The sequence below is a fragment of the Taeniopygia guttata genome, chromosome Z (genome assembly GCF_048771995.1).
Source record: "Taeniopygia guttata chromosome Z, bTaeGut7.mat, whole genome shotgun sequence".
Classification (NCBI taxonomy): domain Eukaryota; kingdom Metazoa; phylum Chordata; class Aves; order Passeriformes; family Estrildidae; genus Taeniopygia; species Taeniopygia guttata.
This window is the reverse complement of record NC_133063.1, coordinates 49,308,409-49,322,721: the sequence shown is the minus strand read 5'-3', so window position 1 is coordinate 49,322,721 and position 14,313 is coordinate 49,308,409. Positions and strand designations below refer to the sequence as shown.

Here is a 14,313-nt window from a genome sequence, read left to right as displayed (position 1 = left end):
ATTCAGATGTACAGTTTTTTAGTAACAGTCTGGGACTGATAAAACTAAATACTTCATACATACACTTTTGTAGAAAAGTTGACTGTCAAACTAGCAATTTGATGCAAGGATATATAGATTTTGGTAAACCATGATGTTGATATAAAAGAAATGAAAATACAAATCTTTTGTATGCTTTTCAAAAATTGTACAACTTTGTAGTTTCATACAACTTGTGGCATTTTTTTTTTTTTGTTCTTCCAGTATTTTTTCTACTTTGTAAACTTACATCAAGAGTGTAAGTCTGGTTTAATACATCTTGAATGAGGTAGCTTTTAGTTTTTCTGTTTGGCCTAGATAGGGACTTGAAACCCAAAGGTTTTCTTGAGCCCTTCATCAAGAACATACAAATTGTAGAAATCATGTTTTAGTAGGATATATTCCTTCACTGAATGGATTAACTTGCAAGCAGATGATCAGAGCACTAGTGTATGTAAGTGGTTATCATTAAGACACATATTTCACCTTGTTAAGTTGAATGTTTGGAATTTCAGGTTTTGACTTTCTTATATTTAAAGAAGAATGAGATATGCTGAGTACTAGGAGTTGGAGCACAAGCTAATACCTATGTCTTCCAGTTTTCCCAGCATGTTTTTACCTTCTCCAGAAAATTTAAATTTGCAATCCTATGCTGAATGCTAGTGATATGTAAATGACAAGAAATTAATTTCACATGTCTCTTCTCATGTTAGGTAATCAAGTTGATAATAGGAAGAAAAAAAAAAGCTCTTATTAAAGGAGAGCAAGTGACCTTTTAAATCTTTCAGAGAAACCGTGAACTGTGACTGCCTTTTGAAATCCATGCTTATAACTGCATAGGTGAGGCAGAATTTGGGAAAACAAATACTCCTTCAGCAGGAACTCTTCTGCTACATGACTTGAAAATAGTATGTTTTGTCTACTACAGATTGGTTTTCAAGAGTGAGTTTTCTTTCTAACGACTTTTGAATGAAGAGACTTCTGTAACAGATGTTCTCAGGTCTAATGGAAGTGTTTTCTAGTGTGGCCAATCAATCAGGGTATTTATTGCCACTTGCAAAATGTAAATTGCTCTTTATTGGCGGAGGAAATGGAGAAAGGGTTTTTTCCTTCTAGACTTAGAGTGAATAGAACTTAAAACATAATCCAGAGATATTGATTTGACCAGACCATTCAGTTCTAGGAAAATGTGAAATTAATGGAGATGTCTGAATAAGCTATCACTGTGTACATTTCACCTTCTAAGTGTGCTGCAGAGTTATTTACACTGTCTGGTTGTTGTGACTGTAGACCCAGAGGGGAAAAGCAAAGTAGCCAAATAAGCTTTCAAAAGGTGGTAAATTCAGGAACTATCAGAATAACTTACTGTCTAAAATATGTGCAAAGCTTGTCTAAAGGTAAAGATACAAAAGACTAATCTTTCTAAAAGTTGTGTGCACACAGACTACCATGTTTGATTATTTTCAATCCATCTGTAACCAGTTAGGGATTGTTATTATGTGCCTCTGTCCACGTACACTAGTCAGTATGCTGTGAGGATTCAAATCCCCAAGCTCACCAATGCCATTAACACTAATTTATTCCTTCTTAGGACTCTTACCACTCTTAGATTAGATTTAGGTATCGAACATGTGCACAGCGAATCTATGGCAGAAATCCCAACAACTGCTTATTTAGACATTTGTGTGCTGTAAAGGTGTAATGGAGACTGGTTAGTCAGATCAGTAAGCACACCTCTTAAACATGCCTGTCATTCCTTATTATGAACATCAAGACTTAAAGGTAATGTTTTCAGGCTCTACAGCCCCAAAGTATTATCTAGATTAGAACTTAGTAAATTTTCCAATTCCTAACTTCGCAAAATGGAAGCCTGACCTACTTCTGAGTGGCCTCTACTGGTTTTGTCTGTATTTAATTGCAGTTCTGTTGAAGCATTTACTGGTGAATGCTTAAAATTGACTAGGATGATTTAGAAATCTGTAATTGATAGTAAGCGGCTTTTTTTTTTTTTTTTTAATTAAACAACTGTAGGACCCTTTTTAAGGATCCTTTATGACAAAGGATTGCAGTACAAACAACTTACTTGGTAGACAATATTCCAGGACAGGACTGAATCTTGGTTTAACACTGATTTAATCTGCATGGACTAGCAGTGATTTTTGCACCCCTTCTACCAGCTGAGTCAAGTCCATGGTATTTTCATTTAGTGCTAGTCTACACTGTGTTCTGCTAAACTAGACCTGTTATTCTTCACTTTTTTTTTTTCCAAGAGCTGTTTATACATTATGTAATAAAAATTAAAAGGTTAATTGATAAATTAAGCTGTCCTGTGCCTGATTTCAACCTTCAAAAGTGTTTTAAAGCATAGTCTAATGAATGCTGAAAGTATTTTTGATAACACTCTGTCCTTTAAAGCAGCACTGCTTGGAGAAATTTTGTTTTGACCCATGACACAAAGTTAGTGACAAACCAGGGAAAGCACTCTCCTATTCATCAGTCATTCTGTACAATGCAGCAGTTTCTAAAATCTTTATTAAATGCAAGAGAAGTGCATGGAGTTGACATTGTGCGTAAGGAGAAGAATTTACAGCTGTGCTGCAAACATTTATTTTTTCTTCTTGAAGCAATTTAAGGTAAAATTCTAAGGCAGCAAACTGAGGCAGTAGAACATTCTGTATCCTCCAACTTTCACAAGGTGTGTTGCCCATTAGCTCCTTTGTAAGGGATACAAGCCCATTATTAACACCTGTTACTTACACGGTTAAATTTAATAAAAAACAAAACAACTTACATTAAAAAGATAATGCTTTATTTACTATATTCTAGAAAGTCAAACATCAAATTCTAGTACTCATACAATCTTTCCACAGCAAGTAATCTGTCCTGCACTACCAGGTATTCATTCCTGAATGCTTTTTTTTCTCAAGACTGCAATGGGAAAAGCTGTATATATGCAAAGGCCTACAGTGGTATGTTGGCTACTCTTAAAAACATCCATTAATAAATTCAGCTGCTCACTGCATTCATGGGAGAAACAGCAGCATGTTTACATCCTAGAGAGGGTCCAAGTTTTACCCTAGGAATTATCTGCTAAAACACCTGCTGGAACATTCTAGGCTTATGCATAAGGACCCTGATAACAGATGCAAATGAAAGGTTCATTTAAAGTCATTACCTGTCCCTATCCTTTTATTTGTTTTTTTCTTTTTGGACAGTTACTCAGCTTCTCCTGTGACTTAAAAAAAAAATCAACACTAGACAATAGTGGTTAGTGATACAAATACAAGAAGTGAAGTGCTACTACAAACAAACTAATATAAAAAAGAAATTTATGTCTTTTGATAGCACCAAAGTATCTCTCCCTTTTAGCATTCTTACACAGTAGGCCCAGGTTCTGGTTTTTGGTCATATCTAGAACTCCTTGAGCCCTCCTCCTGCAAAACTTATAGCAATTTATCAGTTGCAGTTGAAAAGATCTCAGAGAACAGTTTTATCTATGATCAGACTCACAGAATCTACATAAAGTTTCTGTAATATGTATTCAGAAAACCTAGGACCACAAAATGAAATAATGAATAACCAGCATCTGTTTTTACAGATGCTAATTCTGAATGGGCTTTTCAGACGGCTACTAAAGACAAACGTTTCCTGTGTGGCCTCCTAAATAAAAACTTCACTACAGCTCCTTTATGCTGCTTAGCTTGCAAAGTATTGAGCTGCTCCTGTGTAGTATATCCCCAATTTACTGTTTTCAAGCTTGATTCATTCATCCTGCAGTATCTTTTCTTTAGTTACGTAGTTGAACAGATTTAATATAGATGTATTCATTTTGAATGCTGCAAACTCCTTAATAAACCGTACAAACTTATCTGGCACCTCTGCAAGCTGTTCAGAAGCTGCAGACAGTTGCTAGAAGCTAACATTACTTATCAATGTAAGTAACTGATCTGTACTTATCAAATCACTTGACAGTGATTTGTTTCAGAATATTTTTTTTTTCAAAGATCCCCTGTAAAAAAGAAAGGCTGAAAGAAATATTCTGTAATTGCTCTCAAATGATCAAACTTCCAAAGGCTTTAAGTACAAAAAACTGATATAAAATACTATGAAACAACATTAGGGTGTAAAACCAAGTTAAATAGTAACAGTACTATGATAAAAGGTGCTCCAGGACTTTTTTTTTCTAAGGAGCTTCAACGCACAGTGTGTCCATGGCATGAAGTACCTTTTACAAGATCACAAGAAACTAGGATTTCTCAGTGTCAATCTGCATTTGATGCCCCAAATCTCATGGCTCTTTTTATTGCCAACAGTTGGCCTTGCAATGCTGGTTAAGTGTGAACCATTGATCTTCATATCAGGTAGTGCTTCCTCGAGGAGCTGCAGGGAGCTATCAGACACTATTCCAAATACCTGAAGAGTCTTCAGTGTTCGAATTTCACCAAGCTCTCTAGAAAGAGAGAGAGAGAGATAGGAAATTAACCATGAAACTGAAAACATTTTTAGGGGTTTTTCAGCGTGCACCCAAGCTACATAACTCCATTTTTACTTATTTTTTAGAATTTTACTTAAGCACATATTTAATCAAAATATTCAGCATTGATACTTCAGGAAACTGGCTGAGTAAATTACTTTTTTGCTAGTCTCTCTCACAGACTGAAAACAAACTGATATTTCCCCTTTCATATCCTTGGACTTAAAAATCTAGAACAAGTGAAGTAAATTGCCCAGATGAAGTTCCAGGATACAAGGATCCTGAAGTTCCAGGCTCAGAGGATACAAGCCCCTGAGTACCACCTATCAATTTCCAGGTTGTAAGAATATTTTGGTGAATAGCCAGACCCAGCTTCTTGACTGCTTTACATTTTCCCAGTCATCATCTGAACTTTGTATCTTATAAGCAAATATTGGCTGAAGCACGTGTTGCCACAGAAAAGGTTCTTCTTATTTTCAATAGCCTTGTTCCTCTCAAACTTTCTCAGGCGTCTGCTTGGCTAGAAACTCTCAATTTCTTTCTTTGACTGAATCTGAGTCCCACACATGGAGCAGCCAGTTTCATGAGTACAGACTGTCACCACTGGAAGATTATCTCAGATTCAGTTCCAGTCAGGATTCTCAAAGGGTATAGTTTGTAACAGCTGGGTTATGTTATCTTAGTTTTATTCCCAATTCCTCATACCATTAAGGTTTTTTAAACAGTATTTGCGATTCTAAACGTAAGGTAAAGCAAATTGAAATTAATGTACCCTTTGCATGAACAGCAAACCAAAGCTCATTAGAGGTTACTTACACTAAAGCAGCAGATGATATCTGGTAACATCGGCTAAGGCACAGGTGTTGTAGGAACACAAGTTGTTTAAAATACTGGAAGCACTCGGGCTTTAACATCATGCTGTCACTGTACAGAGAGCATAGTAAAATAAGTTTTAAGTATACAGCAGCAGTAAATTTCGAAAATTTAGCCAGAGGAATTAACTGAATATCTACTTTTTCTACCACTGAAGTATGTTTTCGCTGAATATGGAGGAAACCCATCTCTTGTGTATGTGCTGTGCATGTAAAGGGGCAAGTGAAGCAGAAGTTTCTCTTCACACATATACTCTGCAGCAGAATTTATGCTATGAATAGGCAAGTTCTCCAGAGGTTTCAAAATACTGTAACTGACTAGGTCAAAACCAAAATATACCTTTTTTTAAAGTTGTATGGCCAAGTAACAGATTATTATTAAAGATTACTTAAACCCTCTCTAAGATGCTAGGCTAATCAACTATAGGCATCTAAGTACTTCCTTCCATTCTACCTACCAATTACCATCTCTTGTTAGTTAACAAATCCTGTAGGTACCTGACATTTATGCTGGGGTAATAAGACTTCTTCAGTTACTTACCTGCTCCAGAATAGGTCATGCCAGAATAGCAAATCTTTTGTAGGTTTAGCTTGAATAGTATTTTCTGGATGTGCAGTGCTACCTGCACAACCTTGCCTCAGTACTAATCCCCTGAACCACAAGGATATAAGGACTGGTTGAACAGGTCTTCTTACCTGAGATCTAAATGGACAAGCAAAGGACATCTCTCCACCAGTGTTTTCACATCTGAAAAGAGGTCACACAGAGTCAGTCCCTCTTTCAGGAACAAGATGGCTGTGCTTTACACAGCCTACTCAGGTCCACACATGTTCCTTTATGTTTTCTACTGGAACCCCACAACTGAAGAACAATTTTTAAATTAAAAGATACCTGCTTAAAACTTACAGCATACAGTCTGCCTATGAAGATACCTTGCATGGACTTCTTTTAAACCTCAGCAAAACCAATACATTTTGTTAAGCAAATTATCCCTAGAAGTCAGTTGCATTAACCATCAACTTAGGAAGACAATAATTCAAATTATATTTTTGTGAAATCCACTGGAGACATAGTAATGGTGAGCTATTTGAAATACTTACATATAGTGGAAAAGTAATGAAAATTTTTCATGCATCAAATATCCTTTCAGAGCACCAAATCCTTCAAGCATCTCTGTTTTTTCCCCAAAAAAAATTCTTATGACAAAAAGTTACGTTTTTTCTGATTTAAACTGTAAATTTTTTACTTTATTTTCATTGCCTGCAAGTAGCACTGAATCACCTCTGGTTCAGCTATCACCTAAAAGCCATTGCAAGGTGCTCAACAACATGCAATAGAATTTTGGTATTTCAGAACTCATGTGCAGAAACTAAACAAAACAATACCTTAATTATGATGATTAATATACTATTCAAGTCTTATGCCTGTTAAATTGCACTGAAACAGAGTAAAGTCACTCAGTGAAAGTGTCTTACAAACAGGAGAGGTCAGCACATGGTCTCTAATGGTTGAGTTAGCGGGCCCAAGGTTCAAATTCCTGATGTGGAGAAGATAATGTAGCATATTTATTTCCAAGTTTGGAGCTGAGGTAAGAAGATTTGCCTATTTCCTCGTAAAGGGAATGCATGAAGGGGTCTGTGTGATATTTAAACAGAAATGAGAGGTCACCCCCTGCATGTCATCCAATGTCCTACTGTCATATTTACTCATTGCAAAAATTAAATTCTCTTTACCACAAAAGGACTTTCACCCTTTAGCTATGCTCTTGTTCATTTTGATGTATCTTCCCCCAAATCTCGACTTACCTGCATTTTCTCTAACCCTCCAATTTAATAAAACTTTTTTTCCTAGTACTAATAGCAAGTAAATGGTTAAATGTTGATGGCTAAGACTGCCTTCCAAATTTACTTGTACCTGGATGTCAGTCTGAAACCCAAGGATTTACTATGATTGTTCTCTTTTAGAAGATGTTTTCAGCAGACACAACAGCAAAAGCCTTACAAAAGCCTCCAGATACTGTTCCTAGAGATAATTCATAGCACACAAAAGCACTGCTTCCAGGACTTACTTCACAAGTAAAGGCTGTTCCTTTCAGCTGAAGAAGAAATCAGTTTTCACTTGACTGTTTCTAAATGCAGAAGAAAAATCATCTCACCCTTCATGCCTGAGCTAGAACTATGAGTAAGAGTCTCTGACAGCAAGAACTTCAATACAGAGCACAAAAGTTACTGTTAGTACATGACTCTTCTATACAAAGACCGAATGCCAAGCAGAAGAAAATGTAAAGTCTACTGCTTCATCCCATAGTGGGATAAACATTTGTCACGCTGCTGTTTACCTGCTATTTGTAGATGCTCTCTGTAGCCACTTAAATTTAACTGGGTGATCTTTGAAGTAATGTGATTGACTGCTGCTTTGACATGAATGGCTGTGAATTCACACCAGGACAAGTTCAGCTCCTCCAGCCTACATACAAACAAAGAGAGTTGTTAACAAGAATGGCTGAAACACAGTTAAAGTTCTGGTATTTTCATTACAGTTGATACTTTTAAAGCAAGTACTTGTAACATGCCTACTCCCAACTCCCTACTACCAACTCTAGGTATTCATACCTAGAAATTCTAGTAATTAAGCACTAATGAATTGAGCAGGTTATCCAGCCAAATTTATCTTTGGAGATTTTCAAGACCCAACCAGAGAACATCCTCATCCACATGCACAGTGCTAATTTTAGACCGTGGTCTAGGAAAGGGGTTCAAGTGACTTCCTAAATCACTCAACTGGAACTACCACAAGGAGACACTGTCTTTTCATTGGGTTTGTGACCTGAATCTGTTACAACTGAACAGATGGCCATATTGAGAGGAAAAACCACCGCCCATTATTAGCACTGGTCAGATGACCAATTAATCCTAATTAGCATAAAATAATTAACAGCTTTATAAAAACACTGAGTTCAACTCTCTTTACGTGCTTGACTACTTATAGCCTGTCACCATGGGGCTGGGACAATGTATTGTTCTGTGTGCAGGTGTTGTAGCTGTAACCAAGGGACAAAGACAGAGCGAATGTACAATTAGAGCATTTAGCTGGCACTCTCTACATAAAATGAAAAAAAAGTTAAATTGCCACTAGCATTCCTAGGATCAGATTTGCCATCTGGTATTCACTGTGCACTGCACTGCACAGACTGCCATCCTCTAAAGAGCTCATGATCTGAGTAATCAGACCAAGCAACAGAAAGATTAAGGCTTTAACTCGCAATTTGATTAAAAACCATGCTTTTGCAGAAGGAATGATTACACAAGTTGTCCTGCAGGTCACAGGAAGTCAGCAGAAAGATTCGGATATAAATCTTGAGTTCACTGGGGCCAAGTTCAGTGATGTTCTGCCAGCAAATGGTTTAATCACTGTAGCTGTCAATCTGAACACAGCCCTTCATAAACTAGAAGGTTACTGAAGGATTAGTCTACCATGGAAAGGCACAGTGTTCTCTGGTACTCATGCTGCACTCTGATTGCAAAGGGAACTCTGGAATTCCACTTTGAAGTTCCAAAACACACTCTTCGTCTTTGTGAGAATCACATACTATTTTCATAAAGAAAATGAAATTTACATGATATCAAAGGAATATAAATGGGGTTTACCCACCCAATATGATTCAGAAAACCCATGAAAAACTACTACAGTACATCTTTGCTATTAAAGAAGCAAAGATGGAAAGAAATTACCTGACTATTCAGCTAATAATCAAGTGTTAGGCATTTAGGACCAAAAACAGGCACATTAAAAAAATACTACATACAAGAATAACTGGGATGCCCAAAGAAAAAAATCAATTATTTGTTTCAGGAATAGCAAAACCTAGTTTTGTCTTACATAGAACAGCTGCTCAACATCAGCTCCAAGGCTTCTGCGGAAAATCCTGAGCATCCGCAAAGATTTAGTCGTATCAAATTGGGATTTCTAGCAATGCTCCTGTAGAGAGAAGAAAGAAAGAAAAATCTGATAAAATTTAAATGTTGGAACATTGCTTGCTTTGCTAGGATGTGACTGTTTTTAAGATCTAACTTCCTGGACAGGGAATTGTTTATTAAACATGAAGTACTGCATCTTTAATCAGCTGACTAACCTAGTCACTAAGGCTCTCAACTACATACTTGCAGCATCAAGGCACAAAATTAAAAGGGAGACCTGTCTATTTACTTAACAATACTGACAAGTCTGCATATTTATCAACAACTAAGTTTACAAGGAAATTATTTCTTTTCACCTTTTCCTGCTGTATGACAATAAACATACATCACAGCTTATCAGAGATGGCTACAGCTCTACAAAAGACAAAACAACGATCCCGTTTCTCATATCACCCCTCTGCGAGATGGAGGTTATTCCAAGACAAAATCCGTGTCCAAATAGCATCCCCTGAATGCATTTGTTTGCAAGACTAGAGCATGCATGCAGTTAGCAAAACCTGGAACACTCAGTATGAACATTTGTTCAGAAGGCAATAGGATTCCATCATTACCGCCTGATTAGTACCCAATTTTCTGACAGTTTTAACTGTTACTACTGATTGTATAAAAAGCCAAACTACACTGGTCTATTTGTCCTCCAGTTCCCCCTCTATGGAGTGAGGAAGGAATCAGAAAGCCAGGGTCTCTGACATCTGACCTATGGTCCATGGCACCTCCACAACCCCCTGGTGTGACAAACAGAAGGTTGACTACACACCCATTAGTGTCTTTGCAGCTGAACCAAAAAACATTTCACCTGCTGGACACAATCTGTAATCTTCCAGGGCCTCATAAAAAGTGAGCAACAGTGCATAAGCACAATGGGCACCTGCTGGGAGAGCTACTGAGAGCCCTTGGAATAGAAAAGAACCTGCACACCAAACATGAAGTTCTCTTGGGAGCAAAAAAATGCGAAAATTAAAGTAGCTCTGCTATAAAGTTTAACTGATGGATACATAAACCATAGAGAGGTGAGCAGTTTCTCCAACCTCCTACTACTCTGGGGAATTGAGAGGAAAAAAAAGCCAAACTAAATGGCCACCTAAAACTGGCCATTTCAAATACACCCACAATGAACAACATTCCATTCTTTAATTAGCCTGCACGAAATGATGGCACCAAACAGAAGGTTTTACTGAATATTCCCAATCAGGTCACTTACTTGATGATGTTGTCAGAAAGCACTAGACCCTCCAAGCTGAGGTTCTGCAGCTTTTCACATAGACAAAGAATACTGTGGAGATCTGCAGCAGACACTGTGCAGTTTGACAAATCCAGGTGCTGAATTTTAAGAAGACTAACAAAAAAAAAAAAAGAACGGTTACTAAGATTGCATTAAAACCCGCTCCATAAATTCCCCACATCACAAACATATCCCATACACTAAAAGCATAAACAACTTGCAGAAAATATTTCTACGTAACACCTCGTAACATCTTAAAGTCTATCCTACTGGAGTTAAATGATTTGAGTGTACCATGTAAAAATGCTGGAGATTATGAGAATTCAGGGCTCTACAAGATATAAACTGAAAGGGTATTACGGTGCTTGATATTTAAAAAAAAAAAAAAATCCAATCACCTTGATTCTAAGTAACTGACAGGTGGATGCAGACCCTCCTGTTTCAACACATGCCTAATCACTGATCAACTCTTCCACATTCCAGACACAGCACAAACACTGCTGATGGTTGCTAATACCTTAAAACCAAAACTACACAGACTAAGTACTTGAGACAGTTTCAGGATCCAGAACATGCAGAAAAAGCCTTACTTGCTTGTTTTAAACAACGGATCCCCAATGCAAGATCTTGGGCAGCGGAACACAGTAACACCTGCAGGCAACAGCTGTCCAAGCACTCCTGGCAGCAGATTCCCACCAGTCAAATCAAGAGTCTGCCAGAGAGATTCATCAAATCTGGGGCATAGAATTTTACTCGTTAGTGAATTCAAATGGGTAACAGGTCAAAGCTATGAGTACAACCACAGAAAGTTTTTGGTGTTAAAAACAGACAGAGAAGGAAAAGCTATTTAATAGACTAAAATAATGTTAAAACATGTGAGGCATCTTTTGGTTATACATACCCACATATGGCCTAAATTGAATTATATATGTACAAATAAGATGAGAACCAGACCATTTAATGGTCTATGAAAAAGAGATTTTCCTCAGTGCTAAATGAAGAGAAATAATACTTACGAAAGTCGATGCCATCTCTTGCAAATAGTAGAAACTTTCAGTAAATCCTTTAGGGGCAAACAGGCAAAGATTGCCAGAAGCAATTCATCTGGAAGTGCATCCAAAGAAATACCTGTAGGGAAAGAGCAAAACACATTCTAGTTAAAGCTAGTTCATTTTCGCCTGCTGGTCAGATGCCTTGCTTGGTTTGGTTGTTAAAAGCACCTCTACGGTCTCTCTGTAGGCCATACACCAGCCTACATCAGACATCAGCCCCACTATTCATCTCCCTTGCAGCTTATCATTGTAGGATGACATTTTTACCATCTTTGCCTAGGCATGACTGGTAAATGGAAAGGTTCCTGTAATATTCACTTTGTATACATAGTAAAGTCATGGACGCTACTCACATAACTCACTTGGGGAACACGAGCATCTTAGTTACTGCCTTTGTAATCTAATGCTTGTATGATTTTCTGGGGTTTTTTCCCCCTCTGTGAATGCTCATTCTTCCTATGCATGCAAGGGTCCCAGAAGGGAGCTCAAGGTAAGTTATGCTTCTGCATGATACACAGAAAAAATCAGGTACTACAAACTGCTTCCAAAAACATACATGCTATCACCACTCCAATAATTATGTAAAATAATGTGGAACAAACCACAGGGCTTCTCTCAGGGCTCCAGAAGGTGTCATGATTCATATGGGAGATTTCAGAATGGTGGAGCTCAGTAACAGCTGCCTTTAACCCAGCACTGAGTCTTATATAAAACCAGGATTGTCTGAAGGCATTTCCACCTTCTGTATGACAGCATAATATGTCTGGAGAGAGCTGCTTATTTATTTTGCATCCCATACTCATCCAGAGTAAAACCACACTTAGACACCACGGAAAGAAACCTAGTATTCTCTAACACTCCTTTCAAGAGTCCAAGAGCCCTGCTCTTTCCCTTTCCAGCCCAGCAGGCTGCCACCCTTTGATGTGATTTCCCTCATATGGTTCCATGCCTCTGACATTGTCCCTCATATTGCTTGTTTCCATCAGGAGCTGGCACACAGCCCCGCGGGCACACCTCAGCCTGCACTCTTTACTTACCCTTCTCCTCCTGCCTCCAAACAGGTATTTTTTGGATTGACTTTGGTTTAGACTGATTGATTTTAGCTTGCTTTTTCTCTGTGCGCTTTAACCACCTGGTAACTAGAATGAATGTTGCCAACAAACTTTGTCACACATCTGCTTTTATATTAAGCCTACTTTTGCTACTGATTCTTCGAGCAACCTTAAAAACACTGATTCACAAACACAGCCCTGATGGGCCAAAGTGCCACCTATGTCCCATACAGAAGAGCAAACAGGCACAGGGACATGCAACACCACCCCCCAGCACAAACACAAAGGTGCTCACGGGGTTAGGCAGTAGAGAACCCTGTTTTTCACGGGCCACAATTCTGAAGCCAGACACACCACCCCTATTTAAAGGCACACATAAAAGAGGATTTATCACCCCAAGCCTGAAAGCCACTATATCTGAAAGTGACGTTCTGCTGGATAAGGGCAAAAGAACTAAACAATAAAGCAGGGCGGACTTGTGATGCTCACTCTCCATCTCTACCAAAGGGTGAGCAAAACCTGGACCAGGGTGACAGTACCTGACTCTGCCTGTCGGAGCAGCCATGGCTGACGCACGATAACAAAGTCCTTAAAGTCCTTTTCGTTGTCCTTCACCTTCTGCCTTTTTGGAGGAAGACAGGGTGATGATACCAGCAGGTCCTGTGGTGTGTTTTCATTGCCCAGCTTGTCTTTCTTAAGGGCCGACACTCCCATACCCGAGAGAAGCTCCGAGGTCTTGCCGGGGTCCCATTCCAAAGTGGTAGAAACGTTAGTGCTAGAGGATGGGATCTCCTGGAGGTGCTTTCTGCAGACACAGCAAAACCCAGAGGCTCTGAGAGTACTGCCAGACTGACACTAAACACAGGATGGGGATTCTTGAAACATTTCAGTCACACGTACTCCACATCCATATGCAGGGCGATTAAGTGTGGGATCTGCGGGCGCTGGAAGCACAAGCAGAGGCCACAGCGCAGGCGTGTGCTCGATCTGGCAGACTTTGAGGAAGAGCCCGCCTGGGATTGAGCGCGCCTCGCTCCCGGATGGGGCGGGCGAGGCACCGGGGAGCGGGGCCAATGGAGGCGGCGGGACGCGGCAGCCTCCCAGCGCCACCAAACCCGCACGCAGCCGCCACAGCAGCGGGCAGGACCCCGGCACGGCGCGGCGGCAGCGCGGGCACCGGGACGGGATGCCCGAGCAGGTGGGGGAAGCTCTCCCCGCGGCTGCCGCCCGCTGCGGCCGGGATCCCGAGGGCAGGACCCCCCGCTGGCCGGGGACAACCAGCGGGGCCGCACACGCACGTGTAATCCCGGCACGGCTCCCATGCCCCGGAGCTCCTTCCCGCTCCCTGGGTCCCGCACCCTCTCCCGGGGCTCCCACGCACAGACCCCCAGCCACCCCCGCGCAGCCAGGCCTCCCGAGGGGATCCGTGAGGGCTCCCACACAGCCCAGCAGCGGTACTCGTATGCCCGTGTCCCGGCGCATGCCCGCGTCCCGGCGCCCCCGTACCTGTACATGGCGCTGGGAAGTCCGAGCGTGCCGCCGCGCACCCCGCGCCTTTCAGCACCGCGCTATCCCGGCGGCGGCCGGAAGCCGCGGCGGGGGGAGGAGCGCAGAGGCTGCCGGGAGCTGTAGTTCGCAGTCCTGT

The 14,313-nt window shown here is 40.2% G+C and overlaps 2 protein-coding genes across 2 annotated transcripts in view; one reads left to right on the top strand and one right to left on the bottom strand.

Moving 5' to 3' along the window:
- Window positions 1-2,805: 2,805 nt before the first annotated feature.
- SKP2 (S-phase kinase associated protein 2) lies at window positions 2,806-14,311 on the bottom strand. Its single transcript, XM_030258749.4, has 10 exons — window positions 14,175-14,311; window positions 13,208-13,473; window positions 11,581-11,692; window positions 11,155-11,298; window positions 10,544-10,678; window positions 9,245-9,343; window positions 7,704-7,831; window positions 6,061-6,112; window positions 5,309-5,416; window positions 2,806-4,468 (listed from the first exon to the last, which is right to left on the bottom strand). The coding sequence occupies exons 1-10, from the start codon at window positions 14,180-14,182 to the stop codon at window positions 4,255-4,257; spliced, it is 1,266 nt and encodes a 421-aa protein (XP_030114609.2). The 5' UTR covers window positions 14,183-14,311; the 3' UTR covers window positions 2,806-4,254.
- LMBRD2 (LMBR1 domain containing 2) overlaps window positions 13,849-14,313 on the top strand; it is a 31,181-nt gene continuing 30,716 nt past the window's right edge. The window contains exon 1 of the mRNA XM_072922873.1: window positions 13,849-13,866. The gene's annotated coding sequence lies outside the window, so the exon portion shown is untranslated. The remainder of the gene's footprint in view (window positions 13,867-14,313) is intronic.